Below are 21,840 nucleotides of genomic sequence, written 5' to 3' on the forward strand. Positions count from 1 at the left end.
TAGGCTTTCCCCCTAGCCACCCCCCGGAAAAAATGCCTATATATTATAGTAGTCCCCTCCCCGGAAAATGGCTATGTAGTAGATCTTCCCTCAAGGGAATGTGACTAAATAGTAGGAATTTTCTCCCTTTATAGCCAGACCCCCCCCCCCGGAAAACCTACTATTTAGTAGAGCCCCCCTCCCCTTTTTCATTCCGGTTACGTTCACAACGAACCCTTCCCTAATCTCGATTGAGATTCGGCTCGGCTGAATATTTGGACTAACGTCAGTCCAAATATTCAGCCGAGTCGAATCTCAACCGAGATTAACCCTTCCCATATTCTTTCTATTTTGAAATTAATCCTTTCCGGGCCATTCATTTCTTTTATATGCTAAATGCAAAGTTAAATTCCAAATTCCCTTGATTGTTTTTTTTTTTTTTTTGTTGTTGGAAATATCTATTATTCAACAAACATCATTTCATTCAGTTAAATGTTATATGAAACAGTCATATATTTAGAATGTAAAATCAAAATAGTTCGTGCTTGGAAAAGAGCACCTATTTGGGCAACTCAGAATTTGTTAGTTCCATTTTATTAACGCGTATACTCACACAGATAGTGGAGTAAAACTTAAATTCTACAACTCTGTTGATTGTCTACCCCTGATTCCAAATTGCCGCTACTATTAGGAATCAACTCGCTCTTTCGCTAGACATGATTCTTAACACCTCATTAGCAAGAGGGATTTTTCAATCAAATTAGAGGTTTTTGAAAGGAAACTTTTCCCCAGCTGTTCTCGGGTCATTGGTGGATCATGTTATCGATATAATCGTAACTATACTGTTCCAGGCGGTACAACTCCCAGCCGTACTGTCTGTATTTTGATTTATAACATATATTCGTTTACAAATTTCTCCATAGATGAATTTATCATGAATCTGACAGATAGACAACGTCATCATATTTTATTCTCATGCGAAGAATATTCTGGAAAAGTTTTGATATCAGCATGCACAATTAAACCTTTTAGCACACCTGAGCTGAAAGCTCAAGTGAGCATTTCTGATCATCTTTTTGTCCGTCGCCTGTTCGTCTGTAAACTTTCCTCCTTTTCGATTTCATTTCCAGAACCACTGGGTCAATTTCAACCAAACTTGGCACAAAGCAACCTTGGGTGAAGGGAATTCAAGTTTGTTCAAACGAAGGGCCACACCCCTCTACAAGTAGAGATATAAGCAAAAATGTTAAAATGCATTGACAACTTTTAGAAATATTCTCTAAAACCACTGGGCCAATTTCAACCAAACTTGGCACAAAGCATTCTTGGATTAAATTTGTCTAATTGAAGGGCCACAGGACTCCTATAAGGGGAGGTAATAATTAAATAATGAATTTTTCGTTGTTACCTTCAAATATTTTATGAATAAAAGTGCTGGTATAATGACAGTTTTACTCTTGAAAGCGTGTTTTTTCCCTAGAAACTGTTGCTCAGATGAGCGATGAGGCCCGTGGGTCTCTTGCTACTTTTAAGTTTCATATAAACATTTTCAAACTTTGTGTGATAAAATCATTCAATTGTTAAAACTACAGTCCAGCACTTGCATTCATGTGCGTTTCTCTCTGTTTTGTGGATTTTATTTTGGTAATATTCTTTTACGATAATGAAAACGCGACTATTTCTGAATGTTTCAAACTCATTTCTAGAATGCAACTGGAAATCTTAAAAATAATCATCTAAAGGTGAATATTTAAAAAAAAAATCACTAATTCTCTCTCTAATCTCCCCGGCTAAAATGCTTGTATAGTTAAAATACGTTTAGTATTTACAAATTCAAGATTTTTCTCTATTCTAAAAGAAATTAAACACATTTATAGAAAGACCACAAGTTATTTAACAAAATTGTTTATTTTGTAAACCAGGTTGTGGGTGGGTAATGCAAATAAGAGCCTTCCAGACAGTTCCATACATGGGCTCAGGTGACCGTCAAGGCCTGTGGGCCTGTTGTTAATTCAAGATAGATATATGTATTTAAACTCTCGGCAACATACACTTTTTAATACTCAGATCTATGTAATACCAATATTTATTGTACAAATCCCGACTGACTACCCATAACCTGTTTCCTAAACGTGAGGGGGATAACCCTGTTATGGGGGAAGCTCTACTATATAGTAGCCTTTCCCCCTGTTATATAGCCATTTTTCAGAAGGGGGAGGGGGGGCTACTATGGGGGAATTGAAAGGCTACTATACAACACCGTATGCATTCGACCAAAATTAGAATAACACACACACACACACACACACACACACACACACAGAGAGAGAGAGAGAGAGAGAGAGATCTTTAAGAAAAGATATATCTTTGTTTGAGAGATACCTCCTTTGGATATGTAGAGAAATACCTCTATTGTTTTTAAAGATATCTCTCATTCAAATTCTAAGAGATATCGTTGTAACTTAAAAGTATATTTTTCTAAGTGAAAAAGATATATCTCAAATCAAAAGATATATATCTAAATGAAAGATATCTCTCAATATAAGAAATATCTATCTGAATGAAAGTAATAAGGCATATCTCCTCTTCTGTAGAGAGCACATCTCTCTTTGAAATAAGAGCCATCTAAAGAGATAAACGATTTTCCGAATGAAACAATAACTCTTGGTTTGCGACGATGATCCGACTGCACGAAATTCTAATACTTGGTACCACTGTAATCCGAATGTTAAGCTAGAAACGATGTGTGCGGCATAAACCAACAGGTATAAAATGGAACTTTATAATTACAAAAGAAGATCTGAACTTTGCAGATAATATTGATATGATGCAGTGGCGGATCTAGACCTTACTGTGTGTGTGTGTGGGGGGGGGACCTAAAGGGCCAAAGGGGGAGGGCATGGGAGGGGTGGGTCCGGGGGGCCTCCCCATGGAATTTTTTTTTAAAAGATTGATTTAAAATGGGGCATTTTAAATAATGCATTTTCGACTGAAATTCTTGTTTTTATATGACTGCTTCATGTATAAAGATATAAGAAAGAAATATTACCCTTTGAACATCTACAATTCAGACGATGATATACATCAAAGGAAAACCATTGTAAAGTACTATGCAATCCTGTCAATGTAGTTCATGCTAGAAGGTTTTGTGAATTTTTACATGAATGTTTTGAATTGCGCACCAAAAGTAGAGTGCTATAACTACATTTAATTTATGTAATATGCAATACTAAATTGCATACATAGTCTAATATCACAGGTACATATCAAATATATAATTGTATTTGCATATATGTAAATGAACTGTTAGTAATTAGTTTATTGCCATTATATATCTCATATTGTGTAACATGATTGTATGCCAACATGCTTGGTGAATCAATAAATAATTGAATTGAATTGTTCCTCCCCAGGAATTTTTTTAAAAAGATAGATTTAAAATGGGTCATTTTAATGCATTTTTGACTGAAATTCTTGTTCCTTCTTCTTTTCATTTATAGTCACCACATCCTTTATAGGTTTGGGTGTGGTTAAAAAAAAGAAAGAAGAGCGGGGTGGGGGTGGGGGGGGGGTGGGGGTCCAGACCCCCCATCCCCTAAATCCGCCACTGTGATGTTATAGAAATTCCAAAACTAACAAAAGTAAAGGCAAGAAAAGTATGATTAAAAGATAGTGACGAGATTAACCGACTATGACCATGGGATGGAACGATTGCTTTTGGAGCCAGGAAATAACCTCGGGATCGGCATTCGTAGATTTCGACTGTCTGACATGCTGCCAGACTGAAATAATATTCAGCATGGCTTTGATAGGCCTATTATTGGCAGTGTTCTTGATTATCATTCTAGCATGCCTTTCTGTTTATAAATATGTCAGGTAAATATCAAGGTTTTCCCCGCTAAAGTATTGTTTTCTAAGGGTAATCTGGTTGATGGGTTTTTAACAGTTTCAATGAATGAGTTTAAAAAGCCCTCCACAAATTCAACCCTGTACTGGTATGTCCTCGGGGGGGGGGGGGGGAGGTTACGGGCTTGTTGATATAGACTCTGTGGCGTTTGATATCCGAGATATTGGGTCAAAAAAGAAAAGTTCGGGATCGGAGACTCCATTGTGGAGATTAAGTGGTCTGACACAATGTTGTGATTTGAACAGTCGGTTGTCTGTATGTGTGTGTGTATATATATATATATATAAAAGCATTTTTTCTATATTATGTATACCACTCTCACAGAAGACAATGCGGTAACTGTATTCAACAAGCTCATTTTGAAATGTATCTGTTAAAAAGGAAGCATAAAAAAATTGAGTTGGTTTGAGCCTAGATAGAATGTTCTATCGTTAAAATGATAATGTCCTACGGACCCGATTTAACGATAGAATGCGTCCTATATACCTGCAATGTAGCAAAATGAAAATTGCACACAGTGCATGTTTCGGTAAAATTATGTAACACATCACTCATATGCATTTGGAAAGTTATCTTAACGACCCACTTGGGCCGTTCTTATTTGCAAATTAGGTAAGCGTTCGTTTTTGGAAAACAGCATGCAGCAGGGTGTTCCGATGGCAGTTTCCGGTAAAATGGCAGTCAGTTCGAATCGAGAAAAGTGACATTTCAAAGTGTTGAGTTTACAATATTATTATACGATTTTTTACAGTGTTAAGGACTTACAAATTACCAATGAGGTTAGTTGTATATAAATTTAACTTTAAATGTACGCGTTCATTCTTTGATAAGTTTAAAATCGTTTTGGAGCGATCCGCAATTTTCTGCTACATTACGGGTATATGGGAGGTATTCTAACTGTGGTGAGGGCCTGTCCCGAGACACAGTTAGATTATTCTAACTAGTTTGAGCCATATATTGATGATAGCTGTATATGCCTCAACACATCCTGACAGTTTGCTAAAAAAAAAAAAAAAAGATGGTGTTTATATTTTATAGAAAAAAATATATAGGCCCTAAACATTTTAAAAAGTTTCATAGATGTACTATTTGGATTGTTGAATAAATACATATATACTAGTATAGAAATGATTTGATGAGACTTTTTAATTGGTTATAATTTCTCTTTATAAAAATATTTAAATCAAAGTATTTTGAAAAGCTTGATAAAACTATGATAGCTTTACTAAGCAATTAGAGTTGAAGCAATTCAATGTGCTAGGTCTCCATTGCTTACTAGAGATGGGGGTTGAAGTTTCTAAGTTGTCTGATAAACCATCCTTTACTCATTTGACAAGGGCGGGCGGTAAATCTAGTACTGCTGACTCCCAATGGTCCTGGATTGCGATGTTTTATAGGTAATATTAAAACCGGTAAACAGAAAAACTTCATACTTCTTGGGAACAATCTTTATGTCCAAATTGATTCACACAATAAAAAAAAACCAATAATAATTTAAGTATAAATTCTTAAACTTGAAATTTTGCCTACTCAAAAGCAGTAAATCTAGACATTTTATCAAAAATTTACACTAGGGAAATTTTATAATTAATTACTGGGTCTAGAAATTTTTTAAAGAAGCTGTGTGTAGATTAGGCAAATTTGTTTCTTTCTGTATGAAGCAAAACTGTAATAACAAGATAATGTTTGTGAATTCATAATTATCGTAATTATACAACAAATCCATATTTCTGTCAATATTTAAAAAAAAAAAATCCATATACATTTAATTACATTTTCAAAAGTAATTCATAACAGATAATCACTGACATCAATTACCCCTTCCCTGATTATCAGACGGCATGATTCGTTTCTTTTCAAGTTGGAAAACAAGTTCCAAACTGATGTGTCTGATTGCAGTAGATTTGTAGTGAGAAGAGATAAAGCAGTGTTTATGTGCTGTTTAAATTTTACAGGCCCCTTTACCCTGTGAAGGTGAATTGTTGGTTTTGTTCCACGGACACGGTTGTTCCTTATGGGAACAAGAACTGCTGGGATTGCCCTGTTTGTCTGCAGTACAATGGCTTCAATAAGGTAAAAAACAAGACTGTTAAAACTATTTTGATAACAGAAAAAAACCCATAGCTTTTTATGTTCTCTTATCAGTCCAAAAGTAGATATTTTGATAAACCATGTATGATTGTTTTCTGTAATTCAAGAAGGAAGAGCAAAGTGCACTTCCTTCTTCTAAAGTAATATTATTGTTTTCTTATCTCTTAGTTGAACATCATACAATTGTAGATTTTGATTGGTCTACTTGTGACTATACAGACCCAGTCAGATATTGGTTGACTTAGGCCGAGGTCAACCAATACTTGACCAGGCCTGGAGGCCGTTATAAAACTTTTACCGTACTCAGTCATGTTTGTTTTGAGTACAACTCTCAGATATTGGTTGACTTAGGTCAAGGTCAACCAATACTTGACCAGGCCTGGAGGTTATAAAACTTTTACCGTACTCAGTCATGTTTGATTTGAGTACTACTCTCAGATATTGGTTGACTTAGGTCAAGGTCAACCAATACTTGACCAGGCCTGGAGGTTATAAAACTTTTACCGTACTCAGTCATGTTTGTTTTGAGTACAACTCTGAGCAAACTCCAGGGTTGGGCGGTTAAAACCGCCCCCGGTTTTAACCAGCGGTTTTAAACGGTTTTAACCGTCCCAGTCAATACTCCCTAAGTGGTCAATACTGGTCAATTGAGATTTAAACTGTCCATTTTCCTATTTTTGTATATTTTTTGCAAAGATAAATTAAGCCTTTTCATTATGATATATGGATCAATTGGTTATCAATAATTTTCATTATATAATTAGATGCAATTTCATAAGTTTAATATATTTGGTTTGCTGAAACTGTGACCATAATATCTTCAGAACTATAAAAGAGGGTCACATATAGCATAACTAGACAATAGGATCTGCTTATACATGTACCTGGACAGATTAAGAATAACAGGTAGCTGGACATTAAATAAACACAGTGATTGAATATGAATTGGGTGACAGATGCTGTAGATAAACAATGTGTTGCAATGTACAGAGCAGGAGATGTACCTGAGCACAGGAAACAGAGTTGACAGGTGTTAATTAGCATACTCTGGGACCAGAGAGGACCAGTGTACATGTTATTGTTATGGAAACATCACCAACACAGCCCCTCAAATGTTTATTTAACAGTTAAATGAAGATTTGAAACAATAGGTAGTTCTTGATAAAGAATTTGAACAGAAATAAAAAACACTTCCCCACATCATACTATCTATGGCTTCAACAAAACATTTTGGAATTTCTATGATATTGTTGAGGACAACAACAAGACCACAGCAAGATGTAAAGACTGCAATGCTGTTGTCAGTGCCAAAGTAATACAGCCACGAAACAGTTTTTAATTTTTACAATAAACTTTTACAGCTTCCCCTATTTGATTGAGTCATTTACATTATTTATTTAATATTATGACTTGCAAGTATATTATAAACTGATAGTGCATGTTATGAATTACAGTATTTACCATAATGGCCACTGAAACATTTAAATTATAACCAACAACACAGACTATAATGACCAAACAATTTTCAATCAACCAGTATTGACCGGTTTTAACCAGTATTGACCACCGGCCCGGTCAATACTCATATTGACCACTTTTTTGCCAACCCTGGCAAACTCTGAAGCATACTCAAGAAATCTTGAACTTGTACTCCATTTGAGCATGAGAATAATTTTATAAAAGTTTTATAACCTTCACGTTTGAGTATGGGTACGATTTAGAGCATGGAGTTTGAGTATGAAAATGTGCTCAAAAAAGTTTTAAAACCTCCGGGCCTGGTCAATATCGTCATGAGTAAACCTCATCATAAGTCAGTAACTGCTTTATTAATGGATCAGGAATAGTTTTTCACAATATTTTTTTTAATTTATTCCTTTGATCAAAAATAAAAACATGCATTATAAAACATTATAACAATATTTTACAGTCAAACCTAGAAACTGTATAAATAGTAATAAAGTGTATTCTCAATTTTTATGCCCCCATATGGATAATACAAGATTTGGGGGCATATAGTTTTTGGTCAGTCTGTTTGTCCACAAAAACTAACTTCGGCCATAACTTTTGAATGGATAGTGATAGGGCTTTGATACTTTAGTATTCCTTGTGACAAGACTGTATTTAGGTATGTACATGTTGTGATCTTCATGATATTGAGGAGGAATTTTTTTTCATATTGAAATGTCCACTGTATAGTGATTTGAAGAGAAAAATGTTGAAAAAATATTATTCAAGACCAAATGTTTTTAAAATAATTAAATTATTAACTACTAGTATTAAATGTCAGCAATTTGTTGAAATTGGGAAAAAAAATTGAGTGCTGCTATACTATTAAGAAAATGACACTTTGATGTTTAATTATTTACCTGTTTACTTTCTACATTCACTCTCTTTCTCTCTCTGAATTACCCTCAATTATCATTGTGTTCAACTGTTACTCTGATGAAAGAAATGCAGAATTGAATTTGGTACCTTAATTACTTTGCTGCCATATGGGCATCAGTGTTTGTCACACACATCTTGTTTACATTGTACTTGATAGTGATTTGACAAGTTATTAATTTTTGTATGTAAATATCATTAAATTTGACTTATTAAAAAACCTGTATTGGTTGTGAAAATTAGATATGATCACTGTGACAATTTCTTGTAGAAATACCGTGTTGATAGAGTTTGATTAAATAACACTATTGTATGCATTAGATATGATATTTGACTATAAACTCACTGTCTGTGATTTGTTTTGATTAGGATGGGGACTACAACAAACCCATTCCTACTCAATATGATGGGGACTTAAATCACCCTGTTTCCTGTGTACAAAGTGACTTCATCAGCAAGAACGATGTCCTGTGTGAAAAATGTTCTAGAAACCAGTTGTTGAAAACCAAGCAGTTGGCAGCCTTTGTTCCTATGAATGAGGTACAGGTGTTAGATATATCTATTTGAATATTGAATATACCTATTTAAATAATGCACACAACTCAATGTTCCAGTTTTTAGAAGACACAAATGATTAAAAGAATAATTTGTTGAATGCATGGAAATTAAAAGAAAATTTCATTATTATTATTTCTTATACAGTGAAACTTCTCCAAACCGGCCCCTCAGAAAACTGGTTCTCCCTGAATATCAGCCAATTTTTAAAGTCCTGGCAGAAATCTTAACATTTCATCACAAAGAAAGTCTTACAAAACTGGCCACCCCTGAAAACCGAACATCGGCCACTTTTTAAAGTACATTTGTTAACAAACATGAGTAATTTACCCTTATCATACCTGCCCGTTTTTGAAGACAAGAAAAGTTTGGCAAGAGGGTAATCAAGATCGTCCAGGTGTGCAGTTGGATTGACCAACTGGCCAAGTGGGAGATCATCAAGGGGAGGTGTGAAAAACACCAGTGGCCTCTTTAATTTCTATTGTTTACCTGTGCTTTCAAGGGTGTTAAGTGACACTTGGCTAAACCAAGTGACCCTTCCAAACTTATAAAATGTAAGAAACAGTTAGGAACATATTGAATGAATTCAGTATCAAACACCATATTGTTGCACCATTCTATCATATGGATATAAGTGGTAGTTAATAAAGAAAACGAACCCATTACTGTTAATGATAATTATTAAAAGATAGATTAATTTTCTTGGTTTCCATAGACTTAAAATTCCTAAGAAATATATCAGCGATGCATGTAAACAGAGTTTTTATAGGTAAGAGGAATTCCAATATGCCTTTGTGTTCTCATTATGTATCGGAATCCTGTAGTTTATAATTAGATGATTTCAGTGAGAATATTTTGTGTTAATTACATGTAGGTACATGCGGAATAATTTGATCTCCGCTGATAATAGATCACCCGAAGAAAGGGAACAGTACCTACTTTGTGAATATTAAGATAAAATGTCTCTAAATGCTAAATTCTCGGTTAACCTGCCATCCTTCCAAACCGGCCGTTTTTTTTTTTCGGTCCGAGAGCCGGCCGGTTTAGAGAAGTTTCACTGTATTTTCTTTTACAATCAAAGACTGCTCCAAGGTCATCTGAATTACAATGTAATATCATTTTAGTTGCCTAAATGTAGAACTTTGTAATTGTGAATTACTTGCAGTAAAATATAAGTAATTGAATTCCACACAAAAATTTAATGAATTTGCCCATATATCAGTCAAGGGTATAATGCAAACACATTAATACGAGATATGTGAAAAATAATGCACATACAATTATGTATGTACATTTTGAAATAGCACATTATCGTTATTTTAACAATCTTACAGGGTCATTGATTGCGTCTGAAATCTTTTGTATTTCCTACTGATAAATACTATCATATGTAATGCATTCTGGGATTCCATGATGTAAAAGAGGATGCAGTGCACAGACTTCAATAAACAGACAAACAGACATGTAACAGGTGTAGAATAGTTGCATTTTACTTGTTATTTGGAAATGTTATTTACATTTTGGGGTGAAATTTTTTATCAACAAATGAACAATTTTCCACACTTTTCCAAAGACTTGTTGATATTTTTCTGTATTAAGCAAAATTTTAAAGTAAACAAACATTTGTTTTTTTTCTTGGTGTACCAGTGAAAATCTGTGATGTGAAGTTAGGGGGGTGGGGGGTGGGGTGGGGGGTTGACACAATGTAAAGAAGTTAACTAAAACTAACCTGTTTGAGTTATTAAAGAAGGAGAGAGTGATATTTGTGAAGTACAGGAGCAATACTTCTCATTACCAGCTCATTAGAGTTATCGCTCTTTGATGACTCTTGTGCGTCATTGGTAAGAAAATGCACAAGTCTCGCGAGCAAGTGCGAGATTACTGGGACATAAACGAAACGGTCATAACACTCCTCCACCCCCCCCCCCCCCCCCCCCCTTTTAAGAGTTAAAATACATGGTGTATTTTTAAATAAAATAACCATTGGTCAAACTGCATTTTTCAAATATTCTAACACAATCTTATTAAAAATGTTACATGTTTTTAAACACCACCACACCTATTTTAAAAATTCTAAACAATGATGTTCTCTGTCCTAAATCCATCAATATTTTGTAATTTTCAAAATAGCTTAAATGCAGTTTGGAAACGCATTAGTTGTGTTAATTAGTGTTATAAACGTCTTAAAAAATGCAGTTTGGCATATATATAACTTTTTCTAAAATATGGAAATTGAGGGGGGGGGGGGGGGGGGGGGGGGGTGCGTGTTCGTGTACAATTACCAAGTCCATGCCATATGAACCTGTCCTAATTGTATGATAAAATAGAATGTCTTCATAGTCTGACAGAATAACTTTAAAAACATATTAATCACATTAATTACAAGAAAAGTTCTTGTGTTGGATGTGCATATAGGTTTTTCCCTTCACAGTTCTTGCGATTGATGCTTTATATCGGTCAGATTTGGCAGATTTAGTACCTGCACTCCCTCACATAGTTTAATAAGTTCGTCTGTTTTCTTGTAAGAATAATCAATTCCTAAATGACTTTAGAATTTTAATCAGTGTTGTGGTTTGCAGTCGGTTATATATAATATGTATCTGATACCATAATTTATATTATGTATGCCTAAGTAATGATTACGTATGCTGTCCCGGTAGCACGACTTTACGCGCCTTTAATTTGAAGAGTTCCACTAATGGAAATGATAAGTATTGAGAGCAAAGAGAGGTAACTCATTATGACAACAAAAAACCTCTTTGAGTTTATAGTTGTTTGCATTATGCTTGTGACTGTATATATCACATATAATATGTTGTACGCTCGCTATTACTTTTAAGAAATTCACACATTAATTGAAATGAAACTGACATTTGTTGTATGTGAATTTCAGGCTAATTTTGATGCAGAAGTAACTGCCTTTGAGGGATATTTAGAAAAACTCTACAGGCTGTGTTCAGAATGTCAGACAGAGGTCAACAAGGAATTGTCAAAACAAGACGATATTCTACAACAGAAACTAGAAAATATCTACACTGAATGTTCACCATTGTCTTCAGAAGTTTCACAGATTCAAGTAAAGTCCATTTTCTCTGTTGAGAGTTATTAAATTTGCATTGTCTGCAAAAACATGTGGAAACAGTAATCATATTTGTTAAGGTTTTATCACTCAAATGGCAGTTGTGTTTTTTTAATGATTTAATTATACTACTCTGGCTACTCAAGTCATTTAGATGGGTGACACTGAATGGAGACCTCACCTGGATATTAACACCATGCTGGTGTGAAATTCACCTCAGTCCATGACCTTAGGGTCAAAGCATTCTTAGATAAATGTTAAGTGGTGATGTCTCTGGGAGATCTACTCATTTTTTATTCGATGATAAGTTATATAAATACCCAACATGGTTGAAACTTGCATATCAAAAAAAAAAGTAAGTTGTATTAAAGAACTAGATGTATTGTTTGTGTATTTATAAAAGTTACTTTCTACTATTTCAGACACTTGTTTGCCTCACTTAACATTTCATCAAAAGTTTTTTGTTCTGTTTTACAGATCCCTGAAAAATCTGTCCACTTGCAGTTAGTGATTGGCCGTATCATGGAGGCAGTTTCTACAGTGTGCGGTCTCCTACTGTTGCTGTCTTCTGTCAGCCATTTTGCAGATTTCAAGGACAGCGAATACCACAGATATGTTGAAACTTTCATGGTCAGCTTTAAGGAACATAGAAAACTAATTGGAATGGTTGGATTAGTGACAAGCATTGTTGGTAAAATTACAATAGGAAAGGACAGGTAAATCAAATACATATATATCAAACTGGAATGAATAGTTAGAAGGAGACGGATAATGCTTACTTTTCTTATAATATGAAAATTTACAATAAAATATGACAAATTATAAGAAGAGGAATTTCTTTCGAAGATACACTGAATTTTACATAAATACCATAAACTTTTTTTTTTACATTACCTTGAAAAATTTCTTCAAGAAGTGAATAAATTTTAATGATAAAGTAATGTCGTATTTTCAGATTGCGTCTCCCAGATGCCTTACAAATTCCACTGTGGCTCACTGCACTCTGTATCCAGCAAGAAAGCGACAGCATGTCAAGTCTTTCAACAGCAGAACCAATAGTCCTACTGTGTAACGTTATTGCCTCCGCTTTCTGTCTCTTATTGTGGAGGAAATCCAGAACGTCACCGAGTATTAATATACGAAGGTAACACTTGATGTATCTTTGCTGTGATAGCTCGAGTTTGTTTGTTGAAGTTGTATATTACCAAAGCAATCTAGTGTAACAATGAAAATACTTTGATAGTTATTGTAGAGTTTATGATTTTTAAAAAAGATAAATTTGAAAATCTTTCACAAGGAATTAATTTCTTGTTTAATTTTGGATTGATTAATCAATGAAATTTTTATTTAGTGTTTGGAAACACATTGTTATTGTAGGCTTTCATTAGATGTCAGCAAGTCCTCGTCTTCTCTGTCCGACACCTCCAAAGGCAGTGAATTGTATTCAGCCAGTCAGGTGGGAGGAGACCTGGAAGAGGAGGAGCTAGAGATCATCGAGGAGGATCCAGAAAATTTAGATGACACACTGTCAGAGCTGGAGGCAGTGTCACTGGGACTACCTGCTTCCAGAATCCAGAAAAATTCAGGTATAAATTGGGATTTTGATTTTATTAATGAAAAGAGACCATGTTCCTCTATATAGTGAATTTTGAAAAGAGTAAATTTTTGATAAAGTAGTTCACAAATTTCATACATGAATCTGAAACTTCTATCATGGGCAAAATTTTCACAATACTTTTTTTTTGCAATATCAACATTTTTGATATATACACTTGAAAAAATTTCTACATGGAATTTTTATGAGGATCTAAAGTCTTCGTAAGTCTCGCACTAAATTTGTTTGAAAATGAAAGCCCTGCATATAATCTGGATCTGCAGTATCAATGTGGTGTTTAACTGGAGGCTCACTTATTTGTTGGTCATTACAGGACTATTTACCAGTTCTTTCACAAACTCTAGTCGAGCACCATCCAATTTCTCAAGCTCATCTACAGCACAGGCTCTCAGGGAGAAACGTCCTTTAATCAGTCCAGCTAAACTCGGATTGTCCATGCAGCAGAGGTCTTCAACGCCAACAAAATTCCAAGGTATGTTTTTATATTAGAGCAGTGTTTGAAATTGGTTTAAAACTTGGTATAGACCACGGGTCTATGCCAAAACAAGATGACTTAGACTTCTTTGAATTGGCATAGACCGCAGCATTGAAAAAAAAATAACACAAATTTAAAACATTGTTATTTACTTCTAATGTACTCAGAAAGCATATTTTCTTTCCATTTCCATATCAATGTCCTCCTTTCTTCATAACTTTTATCAAATGTTGACTTTTGGGATAACTCTATTGCTTTAAACGTAGAAAATCAGCATAGACCGGTTGTCATTTGACATAGACTCAGTCTATGGTTAATTTCGAACACTGTTAAAGAGGAAGACAAAGTTTGTCACAGTATTGTATACTGTAGTATGAATTTCAAATTTGTTCAGATTGTGATCAAGGTCAAGGTCAAACCTTTTATAGAATTGCATGAGCATAGTGGTCCAGGAATGTTTTGTCTTTTTGTTTACCATTGTGTTAAAACTGAATATGTAAACCTGTATTACTGATTTGTTTAGTGACAACCACAAGAAGTCCCTTCATTGTAAATCAACGTCCATGTCTACTTCCCAAATCCGTGAATCTCTTTCCACCTCAGTCTCTCCAAAACGGATTACCAAATGGAAGCGCAGTGTTGACTGCTAGCCCTAGCTTTACAGTTCCCAGATTGTATAGTAGCAGTACTAGGAGACTCCAGGCACAACAGCTGCCACAGCGTGAAGATTCAGAGAAATATTCAGACAAAAGTGAGGCTAGCAAGCAGACATCAGATTGTTTAGTGGACAGCACGACCAAGCACACAGCAGGGTTTTCTATTGGTGAGTACTTTGTGTTTGCAGACTTCCATTGCTCTAGGTCAAAGGTTAATGCTATAAAACAGACTGATTAGTTTGTAGTTTACCATGATATTTTGTCATCTCTCTTTGCAAAATTGCAGTGACGAAATAATCTTGTATGTTCATTGGTAACTCTGTCCAACCATCACTTTGACATAAAGATAAAAGATTGCAAATAAATGCAATTGTCCTGGTTTGATAGTGGTTATGTACCAGTGTATTATTTTTATGCCCCCCTTTGAAAAAGAGGGGGCATATTGTTTTGCACCTGTCGGTCGGTCTGTAGACCATGTGTTGTCCGCTCAATATCTTGAGAACCATTCACTTGATGATAATGATATTTCATATGTGGGTTAGTTATGAGTAGAAGAGGATCCTTATTGTTTTTCAGGTCCAAAGGTCAAGGGTCAATCTACTCTGGACATAGGAATATAATGTCCGCTCAATATCTTGAGAACCCTTTGCTTGAAAGACATCAAACTTGGCACACTGGTACATCCTAAGGAGTAGATGACCCCTATTGATTTTGAGGTCATATGGTCAAAGGTCAAGGGTCAAACTGGGCATAGGAATATACTGACCATTCAATGTCTAGAGAACCCTTTGCTTGACAGACATCAAACTTGGTACGCCAGTACATCTTCAGAAGAAGATGACCCCCATTGATTTTGAGGTCACATGGTCAAAGGTCAAGGGTCAAACTGGACATAGGAATATACTGTCCGTTCAATATCTCGAGAACCCTTTTCTTGACAGACATCAAACTTGATACACTGGTACATCTTCAAGAGAAGATGACCCCTATTGATTTTGAGGTCACATGGTCAAAGGTCAGGGGTCAAACTTGACATGGGAATATACTGTCTGCTCAGTATCTTGAGAACCCTTTTCTTGACAGACATCAAACTTGGTACACTGAAACGTCTTCAGGAGAAGACGACCACTATTGATTTTGAGGTCACATGGTCAAAGGTCAAGGGTCACACTAGACAGGAATATACTGTCCGTTCAATATCTTGAGAACCCTTCGCTTGACAGACATTAAACTTGGTACACTGGTACATCTTCAGGAAAAAATTACCCCTATTTATTTTGAGGTCACATGTTTAAAGGTCAAGGGTCAAACTGGACATAGGAATATACTGTCCGTTCAATATCTTGAGAACCCTTTGCTTGACAGACATCAAACTTGATACACTGGTACATCTTCAAGAGAAGATGACCCCTATTGATTTTGAGGTCACATGGTCAAAGGTCAAGGGTCAAACTGGACATTGGAATATACTGTCTGCTCCATATCTTGAGAACCCTTTGCTTGACAGACATTAAACTTGGTACACTGGTACATCTTCAGGAGAAGATGACACCTATTGATTTTGAGGTCGCGTGGTCAAAGGTGAAGGGTTAAACTGTACATAGGAATATACTGTCCGCTCAACATCTTGAGAACCCTTTGCTTGACAGACATCAAACTTGGAACACTGGTACATCTTCAGGAGAAGATGACTACTAATTATTTTAAGGTCACATGGTCAAAAGTCAAGGGTCAAATTGGACATAGGAATATACTGTCCGTTCAATATCTTGAGAACCATTTGCTTGACAGACATCAAACTTGGTACACTGGTACATTTTCGGGAGTCGATGACCCCTATTGATTTTTAGGTCACATGGTCAATCCACTCTTGACATAGGAAGATGTTGTCTGCTCAATATTTTGAATTAATGATACTACTCTCAATTAAATGATGTGTGTGTATATAACCCTTTTCAATTTTGCACCATGGGGGGCATATGTGTTTTACAAACATCTCTTGTTGATGATATATGTCTTTTGAGACTGAAACCATAAAATTACCCCTAAACCTGACTTCTTTGCTTGAGAACATCATTCTATGTTCATTTACTTTACTTTATGGTATTATAGTAATGCTTTTTATTATTTATTTTTTTTACATAAATTTATAATATAGTAGCAAATTAAGTAATAAAAGTGTATTTTGTGTTTCAGGAGAGTTCCTAAACAGCCCAGGCTTTGTGGGATTTGTCCTCGGAGCAAGTATGATTGGAAATATTGCACTAGCATGTTATGTCTTTAGAATTTCTTAATGTTGGAAAAAGGTAGTACTGGCTCCAGTTGTAAAAACTGACTTTTATTACGGTGCTAGATAAAATGCATTGCCAAAAATAATTTTTACTAGGTGCATTGTTTTGTAGAAGAATAATTAGAATGTGATACATTGTAATTTCAAACAGTTGATTATGTCGAGCAGATTTAATACTCTAAACTTTTCATATTGAAAAACTTAACTATTGTTTCAATTTTTCATTGTCTTAAATTGTCCATTGTTAGGTAGATTGGAATGAATGTAAAGAAGAATTATATAGAGCTTTGCTTGCGCGCGTGTGTGAAATTAACTTTGGTTGTAAAAATTGTCCTTTTTCTAAATGTATGTCGAGAACAAGTGCCTCGAATGTTAACAAACTATTTACCTCACATGTTTTTCATTGTATGGTAGTTAAAATTGCTTCAGTTTCATTCATGTTGATAATTTGGTCCATGTTGCATAAGTATATGTATGTAAAATCTGGCAGTTTGTCCAGGAAATCTGCATGTAATTATTCTACAGTAAACGAATATTTAACAATGTAGTTTGAAATACAGAATTCTGTGAAATGTAATAAACTTGGGCAAATACAACAAATAGTTGTTCCTAAACTGGTGCTTTGTTTGTTGGTGTTTGCATGGGCTCTATTCTTTGAAAATGTCTGTTAACTTAAGTTATTAAATGTAATTTGATGAACAGTATTGAATAAACAAGAATTGCTGTCGAGAGCATATCATATTTATTAGATGGCATTTTCTTGTTATATGATGCACAGTTTTTTCCTTTTCATTCTTTTAAGGAGGAATAACACACCTTTGAAATTCATCAGGAATGAAAAGTACAAAGATATATATTATATATATGTGCAATAATTTAGTGGTGTTAAAAAATGTTGCTTAAATGTATTAAAGTGTAATTAAGCAGATCCTGTTGGACTCAACACAAGACCTACCGGTTGCAAGTCAAATGCCTTAATCCAATAGTAAAGCTAACCAAACTGGTTTAGCGTATAAAAAGGAGAAAGAATAATTTCTGATTTTAGTTTTGCATCGAGAGCATACTTGCATTTGATAAGAGACGTTGAGTATGTTTTATTCCTTCTTGTTGTAAAGGATGCATTTTTAGTTCAGATTTGTCACTCTTTTGATAGGAATGTTTATACATGTATTTTTTATTTGTATTTTTGTTACACATGCATTTAGTCATTTACATGACATGAACCCGAAGGGCATTGTTTAGTGCACGAATAAAGATTATCAAGATAAATTTTATTCTTTATGCTTGCTCCATGCTTGGTTGCCATATGATTTAATATCCCAGGCTAGCCTTAGTTGCCATCAATTGAAATATCTTTGCAATGTTCCGAGTAAGATTAATTAAGGCCCGCCTATTGGTGTGAGCCCTATAGGACGACTTTGGTTCATACCGGAGTTAGCAGGGTAAGTATTCCATTGTTCTTTTGTACTCCCATGGATAATGCTCCAACGAATCACTCCCATTGTTTGAAAACTGACAGTTGCAAGACCAACATGTTGCTACTTGTGAAAGGCAGGGTTACTTGGGTAGAGCTCAAATGTCGCAATATGTCATATAAGATCCAAGAGCTGAATCTTTCTGTTGGATTACAACTCGGGGTAACTGAAGTCTCCCGTAGCAATGAGCCTGTGCTTGCATGCATTGGCAGTTTTCAGGACTTTATTTTTTTCTTTTGTTTTTAGCTCAAGTGAGCTTTTCTGATCATCCGTATTCCAGCGTCTGTCTGTCTGTCCATCCGTCCGTTTGTCTGTAAACTTTTAACATTTTTGACTTCTTCTCAAAAACCAGTGGACCAATTTCAACCAAAGTTGGCACAAAGCATCCTTAGGTAAAGGGAATTGTAAATTGTTAAAATAAAGGGCCAGGCCACTTTCAAAGGGGAGATAATCAAGAAAAGGTAAAAATAGGGTAGGGTCATTAAAAAATTCTTCAAGAACCACTGGGCCAGAAAAGGAAATTTATAGATAAGCTTTATTAGGTAGTGCAGATTCTAAATTGTTAAAATCATGGCCCAGGGGTTGGATGGGGATCAAAGTTTTACATACAAATATTTAGGAAAAATCTTCTCAAGAACCACTGAGCCAGAAAAGCTGAGATTTATATGAAATCTTCCTGATATAGTGCGGATTCTAAATTGTTAAAATCATGGCCCCCGGGGTCGGATGGGGCCACAATAGGGGATCAAAGTTTTACATACAAATATATTTTAAAAATCTTCTCAAGAACCACTGAGCCAGAAAAGCTGAGATTTATATGAAAGCTTCTTGATGTGGTGCAGATTCTAAATTGTTAAAATCATGGCCCCCGGGGGTCGGATGGGGCCACAATAGGTGATCAAAGTTTTACATACAAATATATTTTTAAAATCTTCTCAAGAACCACTGAGCCAGAAAAGCTGAGATTTATATGAAAGCTTCTTGATATAGTGCATATTCTAAATTGTTAAAATCATGACCCTGGGGGTTGGATGGGGCCACAATAGGGGATCAAAGTTTTACATACAAATATATAGGGAAAATCTTTAAAAATCTTCTTCTCAAGAACCACTGAGCCAGAAAAGCTGATATTTACATGAAAGCTTTCTAACATAGTGCAGATTTAAGTTTGTTAAAATCATGGCCCCAGGGGGTTGGATGGGGCCACAAGTGGGGATCAAAATTTTACATATAAATACATAAGGAAAATCTTCCTCTCAAGAACCACTGAGCCAGAAAAGCTGAGATTTATATGAAAGCTTTTTGATATAGTGCAGATTCCAAATTGTTAAAATCATGACCCCCGGGGGTCGGATAGGGCCACAATAGGGGATCAAAGTTTTGCATACAAATATATAGGGAAAATCTTTAAAAATCTTCCTCTCAAGTACCAATAAGCCAGAAAAGCTGAGATTTATATGAAAGGTTCCTGATATAATGCAAATTCAAGTTTGTTAAAATCATGGCCCCCGGGGGTAGGATGGGGCCACAAGGGGAATCAAAGTTTTACATACAAATATATAGGAAAAATCCTCTCAAGAACCACTGAGCCAGAAAAGCTGAAATTTTTTATGAAAGCTTTCTGATATAATGCAGATACAAGTTTGTTAAAATCATGGTCCCCGTGGGTCGGATGGGGCCACAATAGGGGATCAAAGTTTTACATACAAATATATAGAGACAATCTTTAAAAATCTTCTTCTCAAGAACCACTGAGCCAGAAAAGCTGATATTTACATGAAAGCTTTCTGACATAGTGCAGATTCAAGTTTGTTCAAATCATGGCCCCTGGGGGTAGGATGGGGCCACAAGGGGGGATCAAAGTTTTACATTCAAATATATCGGAAAAATCTTTACAAATCTTCTCAAGAACCATTGGGCCAAAGAAGTTCACATTTACATGAAAGCTTTCTGACACAGTGTAGATTCAAGTTTGCAAAAACCATGGCCTCCAGGGGTAGGTTGGGGCCATAATAGGGACTACGGTTTTACATGCAAATATATACTACTCAAAATTTGATAAGGATCATAGATATTTTTAGCTCACCTGAACCGAAGGTTCAAGTGAGCTTTTCTGATCACATTTTGTCCGGCGTCCGTCTGTCTGTAAACTTTTCACATTTTCATCTTCTTCTCATGAACCACTGGGCCAATTTCAACCAAACATGGCCAAAAGCATCCTTGGGTGAAGGGCTTTCAAGTTTGTTCAAATGAAGGGCCATGTCCCTTTCAAAGGGGAGATAATCACAAAAATGCAAAAATAGGGTGGGGTCATTTAAAAATCTTCTCAAGAACCACTGGGCCAGAAGAGCTGAAAGCTTCCTGACATATTGCAGATTTAAGTTTGTTAAAATCATGGCCCCTGGTGGTAGGATGGGGCCACAAGGGGGGATCAAAGTTTTACATACAAATATATAGGGAAAAACTTTAAAAATCTTCTTCTCAAGAACCACTAAGCCAGAAAAGCTGAGATTTACATGAAAGCTTCCAGACATAATGCAGATTCAAGTTTGTTCAAATCATGGGCCCCTGGGGTTGGATGGGGCCACAATAGGGGATCAAAGTTTTATATACAAATATATAGAAAAAATCTTTAAAAATCTTCTTCTCAAGAACCACTGAGCCAGAAAAGCTGAGATTTACATGAAAGCTTCCTGACATAATGCAGATTCAAGTTTGTTCAAATCATGGGCCCCTGGGGTTGGATGGGGCCACAATAGGGGATCAAAGTTTTATATACAAATATATAGAAAAAATCTTTAAAAATCTTCTTCTCAAGAACCACTGAGCCAGAAAAGCTGAGATTTACATGAAAGCTTCCTGACATAATGCAGATTCAAGTTTGTTCAAATCATGGGCCCCGGGGTTGGATGGGGCCACAAGGGGGATCAAAGTTTTACATACAAATATATAGTTAAAATCTTTTTCTCAATAACCACTAAGTCAGAAAAGCTGATATTTACAAGAAAACTTTCTGACATAGTGCAGATTCAAGTTTGTTCAAATCATGGCCCCGGGGAGTAGGACGGGGCCACAAGTGGGGGGGGGGGTCAAAGTTTTACATACAAATATAGGGAAAAGCTTTAAAAATCTTCTTCTCAAGAACCATTGGGCCAAAGAAGTTGACATTTACATAAAAGCTTTCTGACATAGTGTAGATTCAAGTTTGCAAAGGGTAGTTTGGGCCATAGTAGGGACTATGGTTTTACATGCAAATATATATGGAAAGTCTTCAGATATGGGCCAAGGTGACTCAGGTGAGCGATGTGGCCCATGGGCCTCTTGTTCTGTTTAAAT

The 21,840-nt window shown here is 35.5% G+C and overlaps 1 protein-coding gene across 1 annotated transcript in view; it reads left to right on the forward strand.

The window, feature by feature from the left end:
• Positions 1–3,763: 3,763 nt before the first annotated feature.
• The window catches only part of LOC125673793 (transmembrane protein 201-like), a 28,685-nt gene continuing 10,608 nt past the window's right edge, over positions 3,764–21,840 (forward strand). The window contains exons 1-10 of the mRNA XM_048910612.2: positions 3,764–3,855; positions 5,224–5,283; positions 5,842–5,959; positions 8,729–8,899; positions 11,808–11,990; positions 12,471–12,709; positions 12,949–13,137; positions 13,371–13,579; positions 13,922–14,080; positions 14,607–14,906. Coding sequence (XP_048766569.1) covers positions 3,779–3,855; positions 5,224–5,283; positions 5,842–5,959; positions 8,729–8,899; positions 11,808–11,990; positions 12,471–12,709; positions 12,949–13,137; positions 13,371–13,579; positions 13,922–14,080; positions 14,607–14,906 — 1,705 coding nt within the window. The 5' untranslated portion in view covers positions 3,764–3,778. The remainder of the gene's footprint in view (positions 3,856–5,223; positions 5,284–5,841; positions 5,960–8,728; positions 8,900–11,807; positions 11,991–12,470; positions 12,710–12,948; positions 13,138–13,370; positions 13,580–13,921; positions 14,081–14,606; positions 14,907–21,840) is intronic.

The sequence above is a fragment of the Ostrea edulis genome, chromosome 1 (assembly GCF_947568905.1).
Source record: "Ostrea edulis chromosome 1, xbOstEdul1.1, whole genome shotgun sequence".
Lineage (NCBI taxonomy): Eukaryota > Metazoa > Mollusca > Bivalvia > Ostreida > Ostreidae > Ostrea > Ostrea edulis.